The 26,439-nt window shown below is 39.2% G+C and overlaps 1 protein-coding gene across 1 annotated transcript; it reads right to left on the reverse strand.

Moving 5' to 3' along the window:
• Positions 1-16,316: 16,316 nt before the first annotated feature.
• Positions 16,317-26,130, reverse strand: LOC118370070 (zinc finger protein OZF-like). The gene is made up of 2 exons (XM_035754863.2): positions 25,526-26,130; positions 16,317-17,996 (listed from the first exon to the last, which is right to left on the reverse strand). The coding sequence occupies exons 1-2, from the start codon at positions 25,857-25,859 to the stop codon at positions 16,783-16,785; spliced, it is 1,548 nt and encodes a 515-aa protein (XP_035610756.1). The 5' UTR covers positions 25,860-26,130; the 3' UTR covers positions 16,317-16,782.
• Between the last annotated feature and the right edge of the window lie 309 nt (positions 26,131-26,439).

Below are 26,439 nucleotides of genomic sequence, written 5' to 3' on the forward strand. Positions count from 1 at the left end.
TCAAGCACTGAGATGCAGTGTCCACTGCGCCACTCGGGAGCCCCAAAATCATGTTCTAGTGTTGTCCCCGACTAAAATACATCTTGGTCAACCAAGAGTCATCTGTTCTTTCTTCCAATCGCCCCATGTGTTTTTATAAAATCAAATATATGTACTGAACTTGTCTGATGCTTTAACCTATCTGGCACCAGTGGGACGGTAGCGTCCCACCTCGACAACAGCAAGTGAAATTGCACGGCGCCAAATTCAAAACAACAGAAATCCCATAATTAAAATTCCTCAAACATACAAGTATTATACACCATTTTAAAAATAGACTTCTTATAAATCCAACCACAGTGTCCGATTTCAAAAAGGCTTTACGGCGATGAATTGGTTTGAAACCATCTGATTACCATCTGATTATCTTAGGTCAGCACCTAGTCACAGAAAACCCTACAGCCATTTTCCAGCCAAGGAGAAGGCTCACAAAAGTCAGAAATAGCAATTAAATTAAACACTTACCTTTGATGATCTTCATCTGGTGACACTCCCAGGTCTCCATGTTAGACAATAAATGTTTGTTTTGTTCACTAATGTCCTTCTTTATGTCCAAAAACCTCCATTTTGTTGGTGCGTTTAGTTCAGTAATCAAAAGGCACAATGCGAGCTCTCAACATCAGACAAAAAGTTAAAGAAAGTACAATAAAAGTTCGTAGAAACATGTCAAACGATGTTTAAATCCTCAGGTCGTTTTTGTCATAAATAATCAATAATATTTCAACAGGACAAAAGCTTCATCAATAGAAAAGGTAAACAAGAAATGCGCGCTGCCGATCACGCGCTGGGCTCATGGCTGGAAATGTCTCCTGTCCACTCATTGAAAGTGCTTTATCTCCCTCATTATTCAGAGTAAATGCCTGAAACAATGCCTAAAGACTGGCCACATGTAGAAGAAGCCATAGCGATTGTGAACTGAGTCAGAAGTCTTTGTATGGTGGATAGGCTTTCAATGGAAAAACAGTCTTTCAAAATAATAGTACTTCCTGGATGGGTTTTCCTCAGGTTCTTGCCTGCCATATCAGTTCTGTTATACTCACAGGCATTATTTTAACCGTTTTGGAAACTTTAGAGTGTTTTCAATCCAAATCAACTAATTATATGCATATCCTAGCTTCTCGGCCTGAGTAGCAGGCAGTTTAATTTGGGCATGGTTTTCATCCAAAATTCTGAATGCTGCCCCCTACCCTAGTGAAGTTAATCATTCTGTTTGATTAAATAATTAAGACACACAAATGACTCGAAGTCATAACTAGAGGGAGGCAGTTGTCAACATAACCTGACCAGAGGGAGCCGGTCGTCAACATAACCTGACCAGAGGGAGCCGGTCGTCAATATAACCTGACCAGAGGGAGCCGGTCGTCAACATAACCTGACCAGAGGGAGCCGGTCGTCAACATAACCTGATCGTCAACATAACCTGACCAGAGGGAGCCGGTCGTCAACATAACCTGACCAGAGGGGAACCCGGCAACCTTTTCCGTGATTAACCTACATTCTATCTAAAACTAAATGAAAATTATACAAATCTAAAAGTAACTTTTATTGCCATTGCCAACTATGTAAAAAAAAAAAGCCTACATAAAGCCAACAAATAAAAACATTGCATTCTACAGGTAGAAAATATCCTGATAAAAATAAATATCCTAGAAATCACATTGGCTTCAACAAAATTGAAACATTGTGTCAACTATCAACTGGGTCAGGAAACTCGGATAGCAAGCTTGCAACATTGTATAAAATATTCTAGGCCCTCAGTTTCCTGCTCCAGTGAGTTCTGGACAGACACAGCTGTAGGCTATTTGTGCAAAGGATAAGAAGTAATCAGGTATGACATTTCCACTGGATCAGAGCATTACATTTTTCCCTTTTATGCTAAGTGGTTATCGAAAGAGTGAGAGCTGGAAATATTTTATGAAAATACTTTTTGTCATTTGCAATTGATTTTGATTAGTCTTTGTTTACTTGCTGTTTGGAGGAGAAAGAAAAATTACTTTGAGAAGCTCCACAGCTCATTAGTGGTGGTGCGTTAAGACAATGAGAAATACTATCAGACATCCCCAAATGGGCACATTTATAGAGCTACATTTGTGTGCATGCCAAGTAGACTAGTCCTACTTCTATATGCATAATCAGGTGTGCGTCCTTACTCAACATTGACAGGAGTGTTTCAAACAAAAGACAATGAATAAATTGACAAAACTGATGCATCTTGTAGGGTCAGGTCTGGGTGGTCTGCCAGGTGCCGTTTCATTTAGTATCCGTTGGGGAATTATTTTATTTTCCCATAGTATGTTGTACCGAAGTTGACTGACTGAAAGGGAGTGTAACTTTGATTATAATTACACTTCCCTGAAGGAGGAAACGAGGTACAACACCTGTTTGTCCCTGCCCTTTCCTGTGTCGGTGAAGAGCGGTATTCAATTTAAGGAATAAATCCTAACCTCACGCACATCCCCTGTGGAAGACGGGTCTTCCAGCGAGGCGTGGATTTGATAGTATGTTGTACCTAGTTTCCCTCCTTCATGCAACAGTAGTTATAGTCATAACATGTGGATTTAATAGTATGTTGTACCTAGTTTCCCTCCATCAGGGAACAGTAGTTATAGTCATAATGTTACGCTTGTCATATGATGAACTTCAACTTAAATACGGAATCTTGCTGTCGGACAGGTTTTTTGTATTCTGAAATGCACTCGAACTATGTATTATTTTGTGGCTCCTTATGTTACGCTGGGAAACCAGTTTTCATGGGCACAGTTTGCTAAATCCAATGGTTTTTAACGGAGTCATCTTGTAATCCAATTAAGATGTGTTTTTTGTAAATGTTATGTTTTTTTCATCTGTTTTTGTATATATTGCAATATATTTAAATCTTTTTCCATTTTTAAATTAAATATACCTTCCGGTAACCCGCCTCACACAATGTGATATGGATCTGCTATTTTTTTAGACCTTATAGCTAGAACCTCCATTAGAAGCTAGCCATCAGAAGCTAACCAGCTAATTAGCTACTTGCTATTTTTTCATTGTTAGCCACTGCTAGCGTCCTTTACCTTTTTAGCTCAGACACCAGCCGCTTTAAGCCTGTATAATACCTTCCAGTCTGCACAGTGCAATATCAACCCTGAGCATATCAGACTGTTTTTCTCCACTACATCACAGTATTCCTGCCGTAAGCTCTGGACCATTACACCATTACATGCATTCCATCCGATGTGCCCTCAACCGGCCTTTGCCAGATGTCGGTGATGCCCTTGTCCCGAAGCTAGCACCAGTTAGCCTCGAGCCAGGCGCATCTCCCGGCTAGCATAGTAATGACTACCTAACGGCTTCCATGGTTCATATATTGATGTTCACTGGACCGTATTATCACTTGGCTACATAGCTGATGCCTGCTGGACTGATCATTAATCACGGTACTCCATTTTGTTTATTTTGTTTATCTGTCGGCCCCAGCCTCGAACTCAGGCCCTGTGTGTAGTTAACTGACCCTCTCTGCCCATTCATCGCCATTTTACCTGTTGTTGTCTTAACTGATTAACTGTTGTTTTACCCGTTGTTGTCTTAGCTAGTTCTTCCAATCAACACGTGATTGCTTTATGCCTCGCTTTATGTCTCTCTAATGTCAATATGCCTTGTATACTGTTGTTTAGGGTAGTTATCATTGTTTTATTTTACTGTGGAGCCCCTAGTCCCACGCAACATGCCTCAGAGAACTATTTTGTCCCACCTCCCACACATGCGGTGACCTCACCTAGCATAACTGGTGCCTCCAGAGATGCAGCCTCTCTTATCGTCACTCAATGCCTAGGTTTACCTCCACTGTACCTCCACTGTACTCGCACCCTACCATACCCCTTTCTGTACATCAAGCCTTGAATCTATCCTACCACATTTATTCTCTGTTCCCAATGCACTAGACGACCAGTTCTGATAGCCTTTAGCCGTACCCTCCTACTCCTCTGTTCCTCGGCTGATGTAGAGGTTAACCCAGGCCCTGTGTGTCCCCAGGCGCTCTCATTTGTTGACTTCTGTAACCATAAAAGCTTTGGTTTCATGCATGTTAACATCAGAAGCCTCCTCCCTAAGTTTGTTTTACTCACTTCTTTAGCACACTCCGCCAACCTTGATGTCCTTGCCGTGTCTGAATCCTGGCTTTGGAAGGCCACCAAAAATTCTGAAATTTCCATCCCCATCTACAAAATGTTCCGTCAAGATAGAAGTGCAAAGTTATATCATACTTTCCAGGTCCATGCCCAAACAGTTCGAGCTTCTAATTTTAAAAATGATTCTCTCCAGAAATAAGTCTCTCACTGTTGCTGCCTGTTATACAGACCCCTCTAAGCTCCCAGCTGTGCCCTGGAGACCATATGTGAATTGATTGCCCCCATCTATCTTCAGAGTTCGTTCTGTTAGGTGACCTAAACTGGGACATGCTTAACTTCGCTAGGGGGTGTGGGACAAAAACAGAAATACTCATTATAAAAATTCATAAAACATACAAGTGTTATACATCAGTTTAAAGATTAACAGTTACCAGCCAAGTTGAGGAGTTACACAAGTCAGAAATAGCGACAAACTTAATCACTTACCTTTGATGATCTTCATATCGTTGCACTCACAAGACTCCCATTTGCTCAATACATGTTTGTTTTGTTGGATAAAGTCTTTATATCCAAAAACCTCAGTTTTGTTCACGCGTTTTGTTCAGTAATCCACAGGCTCAAAGGCAATCACAACAGCCAGACAAAAAATCTAAGTAGTATCAGTAAAGTCAAACGATGTTTATAATCAATCATCAGGTTGTTTTTAGCCTAAATAAAGATAACATTTCAACCGGCCAATTACGTCGTCAATATAAAAGGTAAAAATGAAAGGCGCGCTTTCGGTCTCGCGCATTAAAAATCTCTGGGACACTGAATGGTCCACTCATTCAGAGTGGTCTTACTCTCTCTTTTTCCAGAATACAAGCCTGAAACAATTTCTAAAGACTGTTGACATCTAGTGGAAGCCATAGGAAGTGTAATTTGAGTACTAAGTCATTGGAATCTGTATAGGCAGTCAATGGAGAAGAAAAAAAATCCCACTTCCTGGATGGATTTTTCTCAGGTTTTCGCCTGTCATATCTGTGCTGTTATACTCACAGACATTATTTTAGCAGTTCTGGAAACGGTAGAGTGTTTTCTAGCCAAATATACCAATTATATGCATATCCTAGAGTCTGGGCCTGAGAAACAGGCAGTTTACTTTGGGCACACTTTTAATCCGGAGGTGAAAATAGTGCCCCCTACCCTAATGAGGTTAACACCCCAGCTGTTTTACAATCCAAGCTAGATAACCTCAATCTCACACAAATTATCAAGGAACCCACCAGGTACAACCCTAAGTCCGTAAACATGGGCACCCTCATAGATATTATCCTGACCAACTTGCCCTCCAAATACCCCTCTGCTGTTTTGAATCAGGATCTCAGCGATCACCTCATTGTCTGCATCCATTAAGGGTCCATGGTCAAACGACCACCCCTCATCACTGTCGAACGCTCCCTAAAACACTTCAGCGAGCAGGCCTTTCTAATCGACCTGGCCTGTGTATCCTGGAAGGAAATTGACCTCATCCCATCAGTAGAGGATGCCTGGTTGTCCTTTAAAAGTAATTTCCTCACCATCTTAAATAAGCATGCCCCTTTAAAAAATGTAGAACTAGGAGCAGATATAGCCCTTGGTTCACTCCAGACCTGACTGCCCTCGACCAGCACAAAAACATCCTGTGGCGTACTCCACTAGCATCGAATAGTCCCCGCGATATGCACATTTTCAGAGAAGTCAAGAACCAATACACACAGTCAGTTAGGAAAGCAAAGGCTAGCTTTTTCAAACATAAATTTGCAGGATAATATCTATGAGGGTGCCCATGTTTACGGATTTAAGATTGTGCCTGGTGGGTTCCTTGATAATTTGTGTGAGATTGAGGGCATCTTGCTTGGATTGTAGGACGGCCGGGGTGTTAACCTCACTAGGGTAGGGGGCACTATTTTCACCTCCGGATTAAGAGCGTGCAAAAAGTAAACTGCCTGTTACTCAGGTGCGGAAGCTAGGATATGCATATAACATATAGATTTGGATAGAAAACACTTTACAGTTTCCAAAACTGTTAAAATAATGTCTGTGAGTATAACAAAACTAATATGGCAGGCAAAAACCTGTAGGAAAATCCAACCAGGAAGTTGTAGTTTTTGAGGGTTGTAGTTTTTAATATATGCCATTTAGCAGACGCTTTTATCCAAAGCGACTTACAGTCATGTGTGCATACATTCTACGTATGGGTGGTCCCGGGAATCGAACCCACTACCCTGGCGTTACAAGCGCCATGCTCTACCAACTGAGCTACAAGTGAATGCTTTACTAATATGCTGCATCTATGGGGTCAAATTGCACTTCCAAAGCCTTCCACCAGATCTTTAAAATGTTGTTTGCGGCTTTAATTGTGGAAAATGAGAGAATAAGAGCTGTTTGAAGAGGGGGCTTCCTGAAGAACCTTAGTGCACTCTCGCACGTTCCCGTGATGCTCGCCTTACTTTCTTTTTGTTCTGTAATCAATACGCAATTGTCCGGTTGGATTATTAATGAAGATTTTAAATACAAATATCCTAAAGATTGATTGCAAACAACGTTTGGCATGTTTCTACAAACTTGGACTTTTTTCACTTTTCGTATTGATGTTCTGAGCGCGTCTGGTGCATTTTGAATAGTGAAGGAAACACCTGAACAAAACTGAGGATTTTGGACATAAATATGGACTTTATCGAACAAAACAAACATTTCTTGAGGAACTGAAGAGTCTTTCGAGTGCATTCCGCCGAAGATCAGCAAAGGTAAGTGAAGATTTATAACGCTGTTTCGGACTTTTGTTGACTCCACAACATGGCTGGTAACTGTATGGCTTGTTTTGTCTCTGAGCGCTCAGAATATTGAACTATGTGCATTTGACGCAAAGCTTTTTTGAAATCTGACACAGTGGATGCATTAAGAACAAGTTTATTTTTTATTCCATGGAAAACACATATTTTATCAACGTTTATAATGAGTATTTCAGTCATTTGATGTGGCTCTCTGGAATTTCATCATAGAGTTTTGGAGGCAAAGTATTTCTGAACATAACACGCAAAAGGTTTTTGGATATAAATATGAACTTTATCGAACAAAACATACATGTATTGTATAACATTGAGTCCTGGGAGTGTCATCTGAAGGAGATTGTCAAAGGTTAGTGATTAACTTTAGCTGTATTTCTGGTTTTTGTGATGCCTCTCCTTGCTTGGAAAATCGCTGTGTGGTTTTTCTTGTCCTGGCGCTGTCCTAATATAATCTAATGGTATGCTTTGTCCGAAAAGCCTTTTTCAAATCGGACACTGGTTGGATTAACGAGAAGTTTATCTTTAAAATGGTGTATAATAATTGTATGTTCGAGAAATTTGAATTATGAGATTTTTGCTGTTTTGAATTTGGGGCCCTGAAATTTCAATGGCTGTGGTCGAGTTGGGACGCTAGCGTCCCACATACACAAGAGACGTTAACCAAGTTTAATTCTTCCCAAAGGGTCGTTACAGCTGTAATTCAGACACACACAAAAAGTATATATACCCCACTTCTCCTCCTCCTCCTCTCCAATCCTTACATTGGCAGGGCAGGGTAGCCTAGTGCTTAGAGCGTAGGACTAGTAACCGAAAGGTTGCAAGTTCGAATCCCCGAGCTGACAAGGCACAAATCTGTCATTCTGCTCCTGAACAGGCAGTTAACCCACTGTTCCTAGGCCATCATTGAAAATAAGAATTTGGTCTTAACTGACTTGCCTAGTAAAATAAACATCTTCTGGTAACAGAATACTAAACCCTTATTACTATCTTCAGTGCATCTGACCTCCTGACCTCAACCCCTCCTTCTCCTAATCCACAGATGTCCATCCGCCTCCCCTATAGCAATCCTGTGATCTCCTCCCTTCCACCCAGCACATTCCACAGCCACTCTGTCTTTCTACAGGTCTCACTCCTTTATATACTCTGCATCTGACCTATCATGTCTTTAAAATCTCAATGTTCAATGTTTAGAATCCAACAACAGTCATAAACTTACACTCCCTTTCAGTCGGTCAACTTTGGTACAACATACTATGGGAAAATACAATCATTCCGCATGCCGACCCAAACTGATACTAAATTAAACAGCCCCAGGTGTTCCCCAGACCTGACTCCGCAAGATGCGTCAGTTTTTTCAATTTATTAATTGTCTTTTGTTTGAAACACTCCTGTCAATGTTGAGTAAGGACGCACACCTACCTAACTACGCATATAGAAGTAGGACTAGTCTACCTGGCCTGTGGGCAAATGTAGGCCTATAAATGTGCCCATTTGGGGAAGTCTGATAGTATTTCTGATTGTCTTATCGCACCACCACTAACAAGCTGTGGAGCTTCTCAAAGTAATTTTTTCTTCACCTCAAACAGCAAGCAAACTAAGTCTAATCAAAATCAATTGCGTATGACAATAGTTCCTCAAAGTATTTTCGTAAAATATTTCCACTCGGCATGAAAGGAAAAAATGTAATGCTCTGATCCAGTGGAAATGTCATAAAATACCTGATTACTTCTTATCCTTTGCACAAATAGCCGACAGATGTGTCTGTCCCGAACTCACTGGTGCGGGAAACTCTGAGGACCCAGAATATTTTGTACAATGTCGCAAGCCTGCTATCACAAGTTCCGGAGGACCCAGTTGATAGTTGATACAATGTTTCAAGTTTGTTGTAGACAGGCCATGTGCAGCAAATGTGATTTCTAGGATATTTATTTTTATCAGGATATTTTCTACCTGCAGGCTGCAATGTTTTTATTTGTAATGTAGGCTATTTTTTTTACATAGTTGGCATTGGCAATAAAAGTTACTTTTAGATGTGTATAATTTTAATTTAGATTTAGATAGAATGTAGATGAATCACAGACAATGATTTTGAGATACTATTATACATTTAATTAAACTGTTCCACAAAAATGTGCATATGAAAATCATAACTGGCACGCAGATCGATAGAAATGGTAAGATACATTGTCACTCTAAACAGGAAAGTTTGACGACCGCTGGTGTAGTCAATTACTGAAAACTTCAGGAGCATAACGGCAGAATTTACAGCAGCAGCGGGAGGAGGAGGAGGAGGGAAGAGTTTTTCTTGGGTTATATTGATGACTGGCTCCCTCGAGTAACTTGTGCATCTGTAATTATTTAATCAAACAGCATGCTTAACCTCTTAAGTCGACCCGACACGCATGCGTCCCATCTAGCCATCTGGAAATGCAAATGCGCTACGCTAAATGCTAATAGCACTCGTTAAAACTCAAACGTTCATTAACCAGTTGAAGCTAGGGGGGCGCTATTTCATTATTGGATAAAGAAATGTGCCCGTTTTAAGCGCAATATTTTGTCACAAAAAGATGCTCGACTATGCATTTAATTGCCAGCTTTGGAAAGAAAACACTCTGACGTTTTCAAAACTGCAAAGATATTATCTGTGGGTGCCCCAGAACTGATCTTACAGGCGAAACCAAGATGCAACTTCAAACAGGAAATTAGCAGGATTTTTTAAGCTCTGTTTTCCATTGTCTCCTTATTTGGCTGTGAATATGCTGTGAACGAGCTTATGCACTCTGCCGTTCGTCCAAGATGTCTGCAGCATTGTGACGTATTTGTAGGCATATCATTGGAAGATTGGCCATAAGAGACTACATTTGCCAGGGGCCAGTCCAGTGTCCTTTGTCTACGTTGGTGCGTAATTCTCAGTGGCAATAGTTTTACCATGCGATACAGACAGAGAAGTATCGTTCCTGGAAGTGTGCATCATTGAAGAGATATGTGAAAAACACCTTGAGGATTGGTTCTAAACAACGTTTGCCATGTTTCAGTCGATATTATGGAGTTAATTTGGGAAAAAGTTTGGCGTTTGGATAACTGAATTTTCGTTTTTTTTTGGTAGCCAAACGTGACGCACCAAACGGACCGATTTCTCCTGCACAAAAAATCTTTCAGGAAAAACTGAACATTGCTATCTAACTGAGAGTCTCCTCATTGAAAACATCCGAAGTTCTTCAAAGGTAAATGATTTATTTGAATGTTTTTGCTGGTTTTTGTGAAAATGTTTTCCTGCTGATGCTAAATGCTACGCTAGCTATCAGTACTGTTACACAAATGCTAGTTTGCTATGCTTGAGAAGCATATTTTTGAAAATCTGAGATGACAGTGTTGTTAACAAAAGGCTAAGCTTGAGAGCTAGCATATTAATTTCATTTCATTTGCGATTTTCATGAATAGTTAACGTTGCGTTATGGTATTGAGCTTGAGGCTATGATTACGCTACCGGATCCGGCATGGCTCGACGCAAGAAGTTAAAACACACATGCAGGGTACTGAATTAAAGCTACACTCGTTGTGAATCCAGCCAACAAGTCAGATTTTTAAAATGCTTTTCGGGCGCAAGCATGAGAAGCTATTATCTGATAGCATGCAACACCCCGAAATACCTGAAGGGGACGTAAACAAAATAATTAGCATAGCCGGCGCAACACAAAACGCAGAAATAAAATATAAAACATTCATTACCTTTGACGATCTTCTTTGTTGGCACTCCTAGATGTCCCATAAACATCACTATTGGGTCTTTTGTTCGATTAAATCGGTCCATATATACCCTAAATATCAATCTATGAAGAGTGTGTGATCCAGGAAAAAACACCGTTTTAAAACGTACATATAGTTGATTTTATTAAAACACATGGAGCGATTGGTAGAAGGATGTCGTGGAAATTTCCTGTATTACCAAATCATGAGAGAGCAAACCACACACAAGTCAGTTATATCATAAAGTCCATCTTTAATTATATATGAGCTTCATCTTAGCCCTGTGACTCTCAGATCAATTCAGTATCTATAAATTAATTCTCTGAGAGTGCTTACAAAACAATTCTTAGTATCATTTATAGCCAAGACACACCCCTCTCAACTCACATGACAAATAACAAATCTTAGGAACATTACACAAATAACCTTTTACTTGAAAGAGGAGTATCCCATAGCTAGATAGCATTAGCTATAAATTATTGTTCAGTTTGTTCTCCTAAACAAAGTTCCTATCTCGTTCTTGGTACCACTTAGGACCAAAACATTACCTCATCTAATGGCATATATCAAACTCCCATCTCAAATACACCTCCTCCTGGACAAACTCACCGAGACAGTGAGCCTCTTAGGTCATATACTAGATCAAGATAAGGGCAACCTCAGAGGGGACATACAATAGTTACAGACACATTCCCATATGAAGACAAGCCTGACCTCTCCCCTCTCTGGGCCCCTAGTGACTAAGCCCTAGCAGAGAAGGGATAACTGCAAACTGCCAACAGTATTATCCAAAAGAAGACATTCTGATGACATATCTCACATAAGCATTATTATGTAAATAAAACATTTATTTATGAATGTTACCTAACTAATTCTGATTCATCCCCAACAAAGAACAGATAAGATTGTGTTCTTAACTGACCTGCCTAGTTAAATAAAGGTTAAAACCGTTTTTTACAAATCCATCAAGACAACAACTTTGAGAAGGGTTTAAAACAAAGGTTTCAAACCAATTCATGAATGTTATTGAATCTGGGTATGTTTCACCTTTAATGTAATAGCATGAAATAAATTGGCTGAATATTACACAATGACCTATCAACAGCTCTAATAATTTGACCCCAACAGGAAATCTTCACTGGCAATTATAGAATATACTATATATCCTGGAAACCTGGTTAAACTATCATTATGACATCATGGATGGATTATAGAATATACTATATATCCTAGAAACCTGGTTAAACTATCATTATGTCATCATGGATGGATTATAGAATATACTATATATCCTAGAAACCTGGTTAAACTATCATTATGACATCATGGGCGGATTATAGAATATACTATATATCCTGGAAACTTGGTTAAACTATCGTTGACATCATGGGTGAGTTCTAGAATACACTATATATGTTTTAAAAAAAAATAAAAAACCCACACAGCAATCAAACAACCAATCTGCAGTTCAAACACTGTTTTGGTAATAAGATGATAGGGTTGGAGAAATGTAACTACTTTCAAATTCATAGACATACCTATGGATGCAAGGACTGAACATCCATGATTTCAACATTATAGTTTTAACCATGTTGATGCTATACAGTGTTGGTTTACATTTAGACATTGGAGAAAAACAAGCTTATTTTGGGTTCTGATGGGGTACAACAGTTGAACTAAGCTCATGAGGCATGTGTTAAATTCTTCAAGAATCAATGGCTATAAATAAATAATTTAAAAGTCCAAAAATTGATGTAGCAATTGCATATTTCCCCTTTAACACCAAATATCAGTTCAACAACTGCAGAGTTTGTGCCTCTGTATTTAAGACAGTACTTGAGTTAGTCAGGGCCCGGTTTCTCAAAACCATTTTACGACTAAGTTCACCATTGGATGCCTTGGATGTGACAGTCATCTCCACCTCCTCATCTTTCACTCCAAAAACTGCATCCTCCTCTTTCTCTTCCTCCTCTTCTTTTACAGTAACATCCTCCTCTTTCACTCTGAACGCGCCTTCCCTCTTCTTTCACTGAAACGTCTTTCTCTTCTTTAACTATAACAGCCGCACCCTCTACTTGTTTATGTAATGTAACAGCCTCCTCTTCCTCCTCCTCCTCCTCTTTCACGAGAGCTTCTTTCTCCGTCCAGCAGACCCTATCCCTCTATATATGTACTGCACTGGAATTATCCCATTGGCTGGCAGAAACTTAATCAATGCTGTCTCAATGAGTTTTGTGATTGGTTACATTTCAGTCACATGCGCATAAGGAAGAAGGGTGTCTGATGTCTGCAGGTCAATGTAACTGAGAAATATGATCCTTGTAATTATTCTGTGAATATCAGCAGTGGGAATGATTGTGAAATATTTTGTTCTTTTCATGAGAGCAACATAATAATTAATGATTTCTGAACAACCATTTTGTATTTAATGTCTATTAAGAGTATCTTATCAACTTTTTCACTTGGTGACGTTTCATTATAGAGAACATAACATGCATTATGTATATAATGTATATAATAATACAATACAATACATGACATCTAGAGTGGCAAGAAACACAACCCTTTGGAATGACATCTTAGTAGCTGAATATGTTTTTCTTTCACCGAGGCAATAATGGTGTTGATGGGAGGACACCACAGAAGAAGCCACTGCTGTCCAAAAAATCATTGCTGCAAGTCTGAAGTTTGCAAAAGTGCACCTGGATGTTCCACAGCGCTACTGGCAAACAATTCTGTGGATATATTAAACTAAAGTTGAGTTGTTAAGAAGGAAAACACAACACTATGTGTGGAGAAAAGAAGGCCCAGCACACCAACATTAAAACCTCATCCCAACTGTAAAGTACGGTGGAGGGAGCATCATGGTTCGGGGCTGCTTTGCTGCCTCAGGGCCTGTACAGCTTGATATCATTGACGGAAAAATGAATTCCCAAGTTTATCAAGACATTTTGCAGGAGAATGTTAAGCTATCTGTCCTCCAATTGAAGCTCAACAGAAGTTGGGTGATGCAACAGGACAACAACTCAAAACACAGAAGTAAATCAACAACAGAATGTATCTAGTTTATCATTGATGGTATTGAAAAAGCCTATTGCACATTGTGGTGGAAATTCTAACCAATCGGGAGAGAACTTTCTTCAAACAATCAACCATTATTTGATAGGAATTGCAATAATGTAGCTGGTCAGCCCTACACTGAGGTGGAAGGCCGAGAGCTCGATGACACAAGGAGTTGAGAAGCCCTATATAGACGAACTATCTTGTGCATATAAAAAACACGTGATCTTGGTATGTGTCCGTGTGTGGAGAACGAGACACAGACTAACTGTGAATTGGTCGTCTCGGTCTGTAGCAAACAGCTAGTGTTCTAGTCTTCCAGTGAGGTGTCAAAACAACAGGAAATCACTCTAGACACAGTTCCTCTGAAGTAGATCATATAAAGTAGAACATATAAACTTCTCAACCTTAAAAAGATCCTTCTACACATTAGAAGTCATATAAACTTAGAGGTTAACATAGATTTTTCCCTCACAACATAGCGCAGAGATAAATCAGATCCAGACTGAACTGTGTGATGTAGTAGGAAGTTGTTTCCAACAGACCAATATTCTACATAGTTTCGCACATAAAACATAACTACAATGACCATAATCCATTGCGTACCTACTTGTCTGTGTAAAGGCTTATTTACTTTAATGAACTACTAAAATAGTCTTTTTGTCAGACAGCAGCTCTACATTTTGACAGACTGATCCATTCATCCCTCCTCAGCCTTCCTCTCCTCTGAAGACCCAGTGAGGGTGGAGTCAGAGAGCTGTTGAGGGACTGGTTAGGAAGAACACTTCTACAGCCAGAGAGGTGAGAGGTCACACATGGTTTAAATGGTAAATATTTATGTCCCCTTAGTGGTTCATCACATAAGCAAAAGGGAATATGTTCCATCATCCATGTTTATTTATATTAGTGCAAATTGTCTGATATGGGTGTAATTTCTCACCCCATTTGGCTGTATGAAAGTTAATTTCCCCTCAGACACACACATTTGTTCTTTATTATTATGAAGGTCATGTGTCAAATGTACTTTTCCCTACTCATTCACCACATCCCTTTACACTACTTATGCAATTTCAGTGGCCTGACTATGCCAAAGGCCCGTCCTGGTGGATCTGAACCTAATGCAGCTCTGAGTGATCGGATGACAGGAGTCACATTTAGGTGCCAGGTGTAACGGAGGCCATTGATGCTCCATATCCATTACTTTGAGTGTTTTCTATAATATGACTAAATGTGTTTGTGTTGCCGGGGCAATCAAGAAATGGAACGGCAAGGCCTCAGAACATGACATAAGCAGAGCTGTGGGCGACCACCTTAAGCCCCTAGTAGAGCCGGGGGTGGTGTTTACCACCCCACCACGCCTTCAGCAGGCTGGAAAAGTGGGATTGATCTGTTTGTTTCTGTTTTCTGTAGTTGAATCCTTAGACATGGGATTGATACTGATGAGAGGGACCAAGAGTCTGTTGATTGGTCAGTCATTGGGCTCATTTGTTTTGCAACATGTTCAAATCAAGTTTTATTTATAGAGCACGTTTCAGACATGGATGCAACACAATGGCATCACAGGAAATAACAATAAACAGAAATATTTACTACACAAAACAGAGGATAAAAAAACAGAAGAATAACAACTGAAAGACTAATGAGCATTCTAAGGAAATGCCATTGATTAAAATATTAATTGGATGCAACATCCAACCCAAAACAAACTTGTTTTACTACATTGTTTGTTGTTACATACCCCAGCAGGAAAACCAGAAATGTCAAATAGAAAAAGGAATTAAAGAATCACTGACAACAACCACAACTAAACAGGTGGGGTTTTAGGATGGCTCTGAAAGACACTACGGGGGTGTCCAATGGAAGTTGACTAGTAACAACAACTGGGACCTAAAAGACACCCACCATGAGACCCACTAAATCTGCCCAGGAAGAGGCAAACAAAAGAAAAACCCACACTAACATTAAAGACAGACAAAGACAAATATTGACGGACAACCCGAGACAATCAGCAACCATCAGGGTGCCCTGCCTCGGGTTTCTCCTCCCCTCCTAGTTGTCCTTACCACAGACAGTCTGATTTCAAGTATAAACTTTTGCAATGTCTGTATTAACCTTCCATCTCACTGCAGAGCTTGTCTCTCTTTTCAGGGTGCACTCGATAGGCACATTGTTGGATCGGGGCCCAGTCCCCAATGTCATGCTCTAGTACATTTGGTTTGGCACATCTGAGAATAAACCCTGATATTTTAAAAGCAGGGCAACAATGTCAATATAATTGCACCCCAAAATTGTCAGTTGGTTGCATAAATAATTATGATTACTAAATCTTACATGAATTGTAAATATGAAATATCAAAACTAAATGTACACCCCTTTGTTAATATGTATTGGCAATAATTCACTTAGTGGTGAGGCATGGAATAATAAAACATGTATCTTTTGTCAGGCTGGATGTTTGAAATATGAGGTGATTTGAGACATGCTTCTTCAGTAGTGGAATAAAGACCATTAGCACTTGAATGTTGTCAAGAAATACTGGAGTGATGTCACATTGTTAATACAATTAATTATAGACTAATTTATTCTACTGTTTTTTTCAAGTAATTGAAAAAATGACCCGAAAAGACTAAAACCGAATGTGTTTGGAAGTCGGGAATAGTCTTCTTTTCAATTACATTTTGCTAGGTGGGATGGCCCCAGCTTTAACGTGTCAAAATCAATAACCAATATTATGCAGAGACAGTTGTGATATATTGAAAACCTAAACATAAAAAGTGCTATGTATACACAAACATCTGCCACAATAATTATATTACTTTTAAACAAGCTCCTTATAAACTGCACAAGCACCAGAAATGCTGCTGTTTTGACAAGTAGCAATACATCACTGAAATCAAGTTTGGGGGAAATCAGGTTGTACATGCTGTTGAAACGTTGTGAGGTTATTGAAATACTCCTACTACAATGTTAAACCATTCTACATTGTGACATTTCATTGATATCATGAAACAACTCCTTCATGCATGTATTTTCTGATGTTTAATCAGAGATCTTTTATCAAGGTATCTCTGGTCACATTGATCACAGCTATAAGGTAACTCTCCAGTGTGTATTCTCTGGTGTGACATCAGGCTGTTTGACCGAGTAAAACTCTTCCCACATTGATCACAGTTATAAGGTTTCTCTCCTGTGTGTGTTCTCAGGTGTAAAGTCAGCTGGCTAGATGTAGTAAAACTCTTCCCACATTGATTGCAGCTATAAGGTTTCTCTCCTGTGTGTGTTCTCAGGTGTAATGTCAGCTGGCTAGATGTAGTAAAACTCTTCCCACATTGATCACAGCTAAAAGGTTTCTCTCCTGTGTGTGTTCTCTGGTGTATAGTTAGACAGCTAGACCTAGTAAAACTCTTCCCACATTGATCACAGCTAAAAGGTTTCTCTCCTGTGTGTGTTCTCTGGTGTATAGTTAGACAGCTAGACCTAGTAAAACTCTTCCCACATAGATTACAACTATAAGATTTCTCTCCAGTGTGTGTTATCTGGTGGACTATCAAGGAGCTTGACGCAGTAAAACTCTTTCCACATTGATCGCAGCCATAAGATTTCGCTCCTGTGTGTGTCCGCTGGTGTACTGTCAGATTGTTTAGCTGTGTAAAACTCTTCCCACATTGATCACAGCTATATGGTTTCTCTCCTGTGTGTGTCCGCTGATGTACTATCAGGTTGTTTAGCTGTGTAAAACTCTTCCCACATTGATCACAGCTAAATGGTTTCTCTCCAGTGTGTGTTCTCTTGTGTATAGTTAGATAGCTAGATGTAGTAAAACTCTTCTCACATTGATTACAGCTATAAGGTTTCTCTCCTGTGTGTGTCCGCTGGTGTACTATCAGGCTGATTAGCTGAGTATAACTCTTCCCACATTGATCACAGCCATAAGGTTTCTCTCCAGTGTGTATTCTCTGGTGTGATTTCAGGGTTTGTAGCCGAATAAATGTCTTCCCACATTGATCACAGCCAAAAGATTTCTCTCCTGTGTGAATTCTTTGATGTATTTTAAGGTCTACTTTAGAGTTGAATCTCTTCCCACATTCAGAGCAGCAATTGGATTTCTTCTCTGTGGGTCTCTGCTGGTGTTTCTTGAGGAGTTCTGATCTGGAGAGACTCTTCTCTGCCTCCTCAGCATCATGATGTTGTTGAGGTTCCCCAGAGGATCCACGATAGTCCCGTCTCTCTCCTATGTGAACGACAAAGTCAGACAGATGGTTAGTGATCCCTTCCCACGCCAATCCCGTTATTTGACAACACCCAGTGAAATAGCAGAGCGCCAAATTCAAAAACAGAAATACTCATAATAATAAATAAATCATACAAGTGGTATACATGGGTTTAAATATGAACTTCTTGTTAATCCGGGCACAGTATCAGATTTCAAAAAGGCTTTACGGCAAAAGCAAACCATGCTATTATCTGAGGATAGCACCCCATCAAACATACACATAAATCATAATTCATCCCGCCAGGCACAACACAAAAGTCAGAAATAACATATAATTCATGCCTTACCTTTGAAGATCTTCTTCTGTTGGCACTCCAATATGTCCATCGAACATCACATCTTTTTGTTCTATAATTTCTGTCGGTATATATCCTAAATGTCCATTTATTTGGCGCGTTTGATTCAGAAATACACCGGGTCCAACATGACTACACATGATCTAATAAGTTACCTGTAAACATGATCCAAACATTTCAAATAACTTTCCTGATCCAATTTGAGGTATTTTTAAGTGTAAATAATCAATACAATTTAAGATGGAATAAATTGTGTTCAATACCCGAGGAAAACAAAGTGGAGCTTTTAGGTCGTGCGCCTCAACCACAACAGTACACTTCACCCTCGTTCGGAACAGGGCCACTTCTTAATTTCTCAAAGGAAAAACATCAACCAATTTCTAGACTGTTGACATCTAGTGGAAGCGATAGGAACTGCAAGCAACTGCCTTAGAATTCTAGATTTCCATTGAGAAGAGAGTGACCCCCCCAAAAAAACCCTGGATGGTTTGCCCTCTGGGTTTCGCCTGCCAAATAATTTCTGTTATACTAACAGACATCATTCAAACAGTTTTAGAACCTTCAGAGTGTTTCCTATCCACATCTACTAATACTATACATATCCTAGCTTCTGGGCCTGAGTAGCAGGCAGTTTACTTTGGGCACACTTTTCATCCGGATGTGAAATTAGTGCCCCCTAACCTGAATAAGTTTTGAAGGCCCACAACAGCAGAAATCCACTGTTTATTTGAGGTAAAAGGTTATGCCCATAGCGTACCCACGAAGTTGTACAACAGTTGACGTCTTAAATGATTTGACAATTAAGACAGTCAAGTTAGCAACAAGTCAAATTTTGTCTTGTTTTCACATTAGTATTAATTAGAAACAAGTTATTACAGTTCCTGAACCCCTAAGCAGTGTGCCAGAAGACTTTTGGTCTCCAATATAGGAAACTTTCTGTGTTTGCTAAAATTGCGGCATGAGGGCGATGCATACACAATTTGGTAGCAGAAACTCCTCCCTGCTAATGAGGAAACAGCTAGTTATGGATGTAGTATATTTGGTTGTAAAAACTCCTCCCTGCTAATGAGGAAACTGCTAGTTATGGATGTAGTATATCTGGTTGGAGCAAAAATGGTGAGCGAAGATTTGTTTTTCACAATGTATTCTGAATATTACAGAGCACAATCAGCGTAAGATCAGGAGTGCTACTCAAGGAAACTCACATTAAGCTCTGTGTCTATTCACTAGTTCACCACCATGGGGAAAAACTCAGGGGAGTTCTCGTAGGCTGACAGCAAATATAGCATCCATTTCCAGGCTGCTTACAGTGGGGCAAAGAAGTATTTAGTCAGCCACCAATTGTGCAAGTTCTCCCACTTAAAAAGATGAGAGAGGCCTGTAATTTTCATCATAGGTACACTTCAACTATGACAGACAAAATGAGAAAAAAATCCAGAAAAGCACATTGTAGGATTTTTAATGTCGTTAGTCAGCCACGACTCCGTGAAGCATTAGATATTACAGTTTTTAATGTCTCGTTGGTATTTTAATCTTCCTCGTAGGTTATCGATTTTATTTTCCAAAGATTGCACGTTTGATAGTAGAATTGAAGGCAGTGGGGGTTTACTCGACCGCATACGAATCCTCAGAAGGCAGTCCGACCTCCGCCTCCTTTTTCTCAGTCTTCTCTTCACGCAAATGACGGAGATTTGGGCCTGAAAGCAATATGTCCCTCACATAGGGCTCGTCGGACTCGTGAAGGTAAAAAATTATTCCAGCTCGAGGTGGTGAGTAATCAATGTTCTGATGTCCAGAAGTTATTTTCGGTCATAAGAGACGGTAGCAGCAACATTATGTACAAAATAAGATCTCAAAAAATAAGTTACAGAACAAAGCAAAAAAAACTAACAAAAACACAATTGGTCAGGAGCAGGTAAAACGTCAGCCATATTCTTCGGCACCATTCTTGCGTTATTACCCGCTACTCAAAGTGCTCTGAACAAATTAAGGGAATATTCTCACTGGGCAGAAATCTCAGAGATCAATTGGTAAACTCTGATTTACCACCCCATAATACTCCTGCACAACATCTATTTGCACCTCTCCTGGATGGAAACTACAAGTGTAATGGCTGCGCTCAATGCAATGGCACTTGTAAATGTAGATCCTTCAAACACCACCAAACAGGGAAACAGATCCCAATCAAAGGTGTTATCACATGCTTCACTAAGGTAGTTATTTATCTTATAACTTTTTGGAAGCGAACCCCTTATTTCTTCCCTACATTATATCGGCATCAAACACTTCACCGTCCCTAATAGAGGGGGTGACATCGACAATTTATTGTTAAAAACTAGAGGCTGCCTGGATGTTTAATTTAAAGAGCCTTACTCCCGTCGGTCTCAATGTAGCCATTACTGTTATATTGCTATTCATTGTAAATGTTTGGAGGTCTATATAGCCAAATTCTATCTATGACCATATGCTATCCATTTATGTTTTTATATGTTCTATCTATATCTGTAAATTAACCAATGATATCAGGCCACACTCGGACATGATTACAGACACCTGTGTGTTTCCTTTGACACAATATAAACCAGTTACCTGCAGTATTTGTCATTATACCCTGATGAAGACAGCTTGTCTGTGAAAACATTACTATTGGGTTATTCAATTATTGCATCTGAGCTCCTAGAGTGTGTAGTTGTCCTTTTATTTTTCAGGCCACCAGGGTCTGACAACTTGGATGGAAAATTACTGAGGATAATAGCGGACGACATTGCCACTCCTATTTGCGATATCTTCAATATAAGCCTACTAGAAAGTGAGAAATTCCTACCTTGTCACAACGCAACTGATTGGCTCAATTGCATTAAGGAAAGACATTTCACAAATTAACTTTTAATTATTACATTTTCTGTGACAAATGGGGAATTAGTTATTGAGTTATACCAATTTAAATGGAATTTTATAGATTATCATTATTATTATAGATATTATATTGCTATTCACAACAAAGGTTGTAAAAGTATGCTAGACATTTATATAATAAATCATAACTAGTTTGATGTTTCTGTGACAATCAAATAATGAGTTATTGATTTTTACAATTTTAAATGGCTTTTGGCGAGTATCTGTTAAATGTCTGAATATAAATCCAACTTTACCTCAGTCTTAACTTTCATTGTCTAGGTCTCATTTTTAGCCATCTTACTCATTGCTATAGCCAGGGCATTGTGATTAGGAAACTATGAGAACGACACAATGTCCAGGGGGTGATCACGCTCTACCACTAAGGGTCAGTTTAGTTGGCACAACGTAAGACAGTCTTGTGTTCCAATTGTTTGTTTTAGTAGCATGAATCAGTCCTGTTCACACCGAGGTGAAGAACGGAATAATTGAAGGAATGAATCCAAGCTTAACGCTCATCACCTGTGGAGGGCGGGACTTCCAGCCAGGCGTGGATTTCATTCATTTTCAGGTGTGATTTTAGATCCTTCAACCGAAGTCGCGACTCCCCATAGTATGTTGTACCAAAGATGACTGACCCTTAAGGGAACAACACTGCCATAAATACGAGGAAAGTCAAGTAGTGTTTAATGATTTAAAAGAATTACAAATACAGCAAGGATTTGAGTTTTATCCAGCAAGGATTAAGATAAGGGTTTAAAACAAAGGTTTCAAACAATTTATAAATGTTATGGAATGTAGGTATGCTTCGCCTTTAATGTAATGGCATTGAAAATAAATTGGAAAAAGGCGAATAGCTGTGTTTGAATGCCCATACGAACATGCTGTAACTACATACTTAATGAGTATATACTACATACTATTAGTTAATTGTAGTAGACTAACTACATACTTAATGAGTATATACTAAAGACTATTAGTTAATTGTAGTAGACTAACTACATACTTAATGAGTAGATACTACATACTATTAGTTAATTGTAGTAGACTAACTACATACTTAATGGGTATATACTGCATACTATTAGTTCATTGTAGTATACTGTAACCGAACCTTACCCTACATACTGTAACCGTCCTTTCAGTTGAGCGCTCTTCTCCTGCCTACCGGAAGTTCATGCTGTTGCATTGCAACCTCTTGCTAGCTAGTTAGCATAACACATTACTAGTTAGACATTTTACTCTGACCATTTTACTCGCCCTAGCAGAGCTGGTTAGGGAGTTTTCATGTCATCCAGAGTGACTGTAACTGTGCTGCTGGAAAACAGTTAAATAACGGGTTTTTTTGCCTCCGTTTACTGACACCTGGATATATTGAACGGGTGTTGAGCGCTAGTAAATTAATTATTCTGCTCTCTGGTACTCAGACGAGAGAGCTCTGAAATCAGAGTAGAGAGCCAGAGAGGATTTATGAAAGCATCCAAATGTCCATTGAGAAAGCACATCGACTATACGTCCATTTAGCTAAGAATGACAGGAATAATCAAGCCAATAAACGCTGGGTAGTTAGTTAGATATAATATAGTTAATATACTGGCAAGTTTGATGTATAAGTAGCCAACTAACGTTAGGTAGTGAGTTAACATACCGGTGCATACTGCTGTAACACAATGCTAACAAATTGTCAGCCAAAATAACATGTAAGGTAACTTATTTGAAAAGTCATTACTTTATTACATTGCTCAACATTTTCTTAACATTTGTTATAATGAGTTAAAACAATGACTTTGTATCGGCTCTCGCTGGACTTCGGCTGAATATGTTCCACCATTTTCTTAAAATCTGAAAACGATGTGAAGCCATGCCCATTTCCTGAAGAATTGCATTATGGGTATTATGGTGAATTGAGAACGACATCCGGGAACGTCTGGCATACTAAACATCATACTATGACCAATAAGCATACTATATACTCAATTAACATCACAAATAGCAGTTAGTATGAGTATTCTAACACAGCTAATGACTAATCAATAGCTCTAACAATTTGACCCCCACAGGAAATCTACACTGGCAGTTATAGAAAGACCCATTTACTATATAACCATTGATTGTTGAAAAGTATAACTTATAAATGCCTCAAATGTTTCAACTGTATTACCCCATCAGAAACTAAAACATAATCTTGTATAACGCCACTGTTTGTAAACAAGCACTGTATAGCCTCTAAATCTTGTTAACAGTATCATTTTGATTCATAGTGTAGTGAATTCAGGGGGTAGCCCTGAGCTGGACTCAAACCTGGGTCCAGCGACTGTCAAGCCAACACCTTAACTTCTTTGGGGTAGGGGGCAGTATTGGGAATTTTGGATGAAAAACATGCCCAAATTAAGCTGTCTGCTACTCAGCCATAAAAGCTAGAATATGCATATAATTAGTAAATTTGGATAGAAAACACGAGTTTCTAAAACTGTTTCAATGATGTCTGTGAGTATAACAGAACTCATATGGCAGGAAAAAAACAGAGAAAAAATCCAACCAGGAAGTGGGAAATCTGAGGTTTGTAGTTTTTCAACTCAGCCCCTATTGAAGATACAGTGGGATATTAGTTGTTTCACTTCCCAAAACTTCCACTAGATATCAACAGTATTTAGAAACTGTTTTGAGAATTCTACTCTAAAGGAGGGGCTCATAAGGGCTCTTTGAGTGAGCTGTCTGGCAGAGTGCCACATTCTCGGTCTGGCACGCTCACGTGAAAGGTAGCTATTATATTCCACTTCATTTGTACAGACAATTTAATTGTCTGGTTGGAACATTAATGAAGATTTGTTAAAAACAACCTAAATATTGATTCTAACCATTGTTTGACATGTTGCTACGGACTGTAACAGAACTTCTTTTGACTTTGTCTGCTCCGAGTGAATGCACGTCATGAATGTGGATTACTGGACAGAATGCCCCAACAAAAGGAGCTATTTTGACATAAATGATGGACATTATCGAACAGAACACGCATTTATTGTGGAACCGGGATTCCTGGGAGTGCATTCTGATGAAGACCATCAAATGTAAGTGAATATTTATCATGCAATTCTGAAATATGTTGGCTCCAATATGGCGGAAATCTGTTTGGCTTGATTTTTGTCGTCTGAGCGCTGTACTGAGATTGTGCTTTTCGGGAAAGTTTAAAAAAAATCTGACACAGCGGTTGCATTAAGGAGAAGTGCATCTATAATTCCATGCATAATACTTGTATTTTCATCAACATTTATTATGAGCATTTCTGTAACTTGATGTGGCTCTCTGCAAAAATCACCGGACTACTGAATGTAACGCGCCAATGTAAACTCAGATTTTTGGATATGAATATGAACTTCTCGAACAAAACATACATGTATTGTGTAACATGAAGTCCTATGAGTGTCATCTGATGAAGATCAAAGGTTAGAGATTAATTTTATCTATATTTCTGCTTTTTGTGACTCCACTCTTTGGTTGGAAAATGGCTGAATGCTTTCTGTGACTTGGCTCTGACATAATGGTATGTTCACCGAAAAGCGTTTTTGAAATCGGACACTGTGGTTGGATTCATGAGAATTTGATCTTTAAAATTGTGTAAAATATTTCTATGTTTGAGGCATTTTAATTATGGGATTTCTGTTGTTTCTAATTTGGCGCCCTGCAGTTTCACTGGTTATTAAGAGGTGGGACACTCACGTCCCGAACAAAAGCTTTCTACAATAGCTTTCTCTACGAATTTGAGAGTGGTTTCACTTCTCCTTCCCCCATCCCTCAGCTGTTTACCAAACCAAGTCTCTGGGCAGCCATTTTGTTGCTTTTTAAAACCCAGGTTGTCCCTTTAAAAAAGGCCACAATCAACCAATCTGCAGTTCAAACAATAACAAAGCTGTAATTCCACCACTGTTTTGGTAATAAGATGATGATGGGGCTGGAGAAATGTAACAACTCTCAAATTCATAGACAGTCCTACGGATGCAAGGACTGACCATCCATGATTTCAACATTATAGTTTTAACCATGTTTTGATGCTATACAGTGGTTGATTTACATTGTTTCTAAACACCGGAGGAAAAAACGCTTATTTTGGGTTCTGATGTGGTAGGACAGTTGAACTAAGCTCATGAGGCATGTGTTATATTTTTCAAGAATCAATGGCTATAAATAAGTCTAAGTAAGTCTAAATATGGATGTAGCTATTGCATATTTCCCCTTTAACACCAAACATCAGTTCAACAACTGCAGAGTTTGTGCCTCTGTATTTAAGACAGTACTTACTAGTGTTAACCAGGGCCCGTTCAACGTTAGAACCATTGGATGCCATAACATGCCTTTGGGAAACCGGACCCAGATATCCAGTTTCATCCTCTTCTTCTTCCAATGTGACAGTAATCTCCCCATCCTCCTCTTTCACTCTGAACACGTCTTCCTCTTCTTTCACTGAAACGTCTTTCTCTTCTTCTTTCACTGTAACAGCCTCACCCTCTACTTGTTTTTGTATTGTGACATCCTCCTCTTCCTCTTTCACAACAACGTTCAGCCACATACCCTCTTTCTCCGTCCAGCACACCTTCTCTTCTTCAGCAGGAGGAGAGTAGCTTAGTGAACTCATGGTTGGGGATGTTAGCTAGCTATGCTAATGCTAACTTAACCAGCCCGCTAGCTGACTAATAACAACAACACCGTAAATATTAAATTAAAACGGATAACTAACTACGTTTACACGACAGAAGTGGGTTTAAAACACAGTGGCTAATATACTATAAAGCGTCTAAAGCGCTTTATTGGTTTGGCTATTTTATCTAGAAAGCTACCGAGGTGGCTGAGTAACTGTTACTGCTGTTGAAAGAAGCGTTCCGTCCACTAGATTATACGTCACACCAACAGCATTGCCTTAAATTCCCAGATCTGCTGACTGGAGTGGGTAACGCAGTTGTGTAAAATGTATATTTTATTTTCAGACAAAAAGTTAGTGTAGGGAGCATGTGTTTTTACTCAACAGTGTGGTTAAATACTTACTAACCTAGTTGTTGTCACGATATGGTTTCCTATAAGTACAAACAGTTATGTTTTTGCGTTATTACATTTCGGGAATTCTTCTAAACTACCCACAATGCAGTATTTCTCAACGTCAAATGGATAATCTACTCTGTGTTACTGAGTTTGTATGCCAGTGTAAAGGTGTAATGAAG

The sequence above is a fragment of the Oncorhynchus keta genome, chromosome 37, assembly GCF_023373465.1.
Source record: "Oncorhynchus keta strain PuntledgeMale-10-30-2019 chromosome 37, Oket_V2, whole genome shotgun sequence".
Taxonomy (NCBI): Eukaryota; Metazoa; Chordata; class Actinopteri; order Salmoniformes; family Salmonidae; genus Oncorhynchus; species Oncorhynchus keta.

Coding starts and splice junctions, on each gene's coding strand:
- LOC118370070 (XM_035754863.2), bottom strand. CDS start 25,859: ATGAGTTCACTAAGCTACTCTCCTCCTGCTGAAGAAGAGAAGGTGTGC. Junction 17,997..25,525: donor ACGGGCCCTGGTTAACACTA/GTAAGTACTGTC, acceptor TCGTTCACATAG/GAGAGAGACGGGACTATCGT.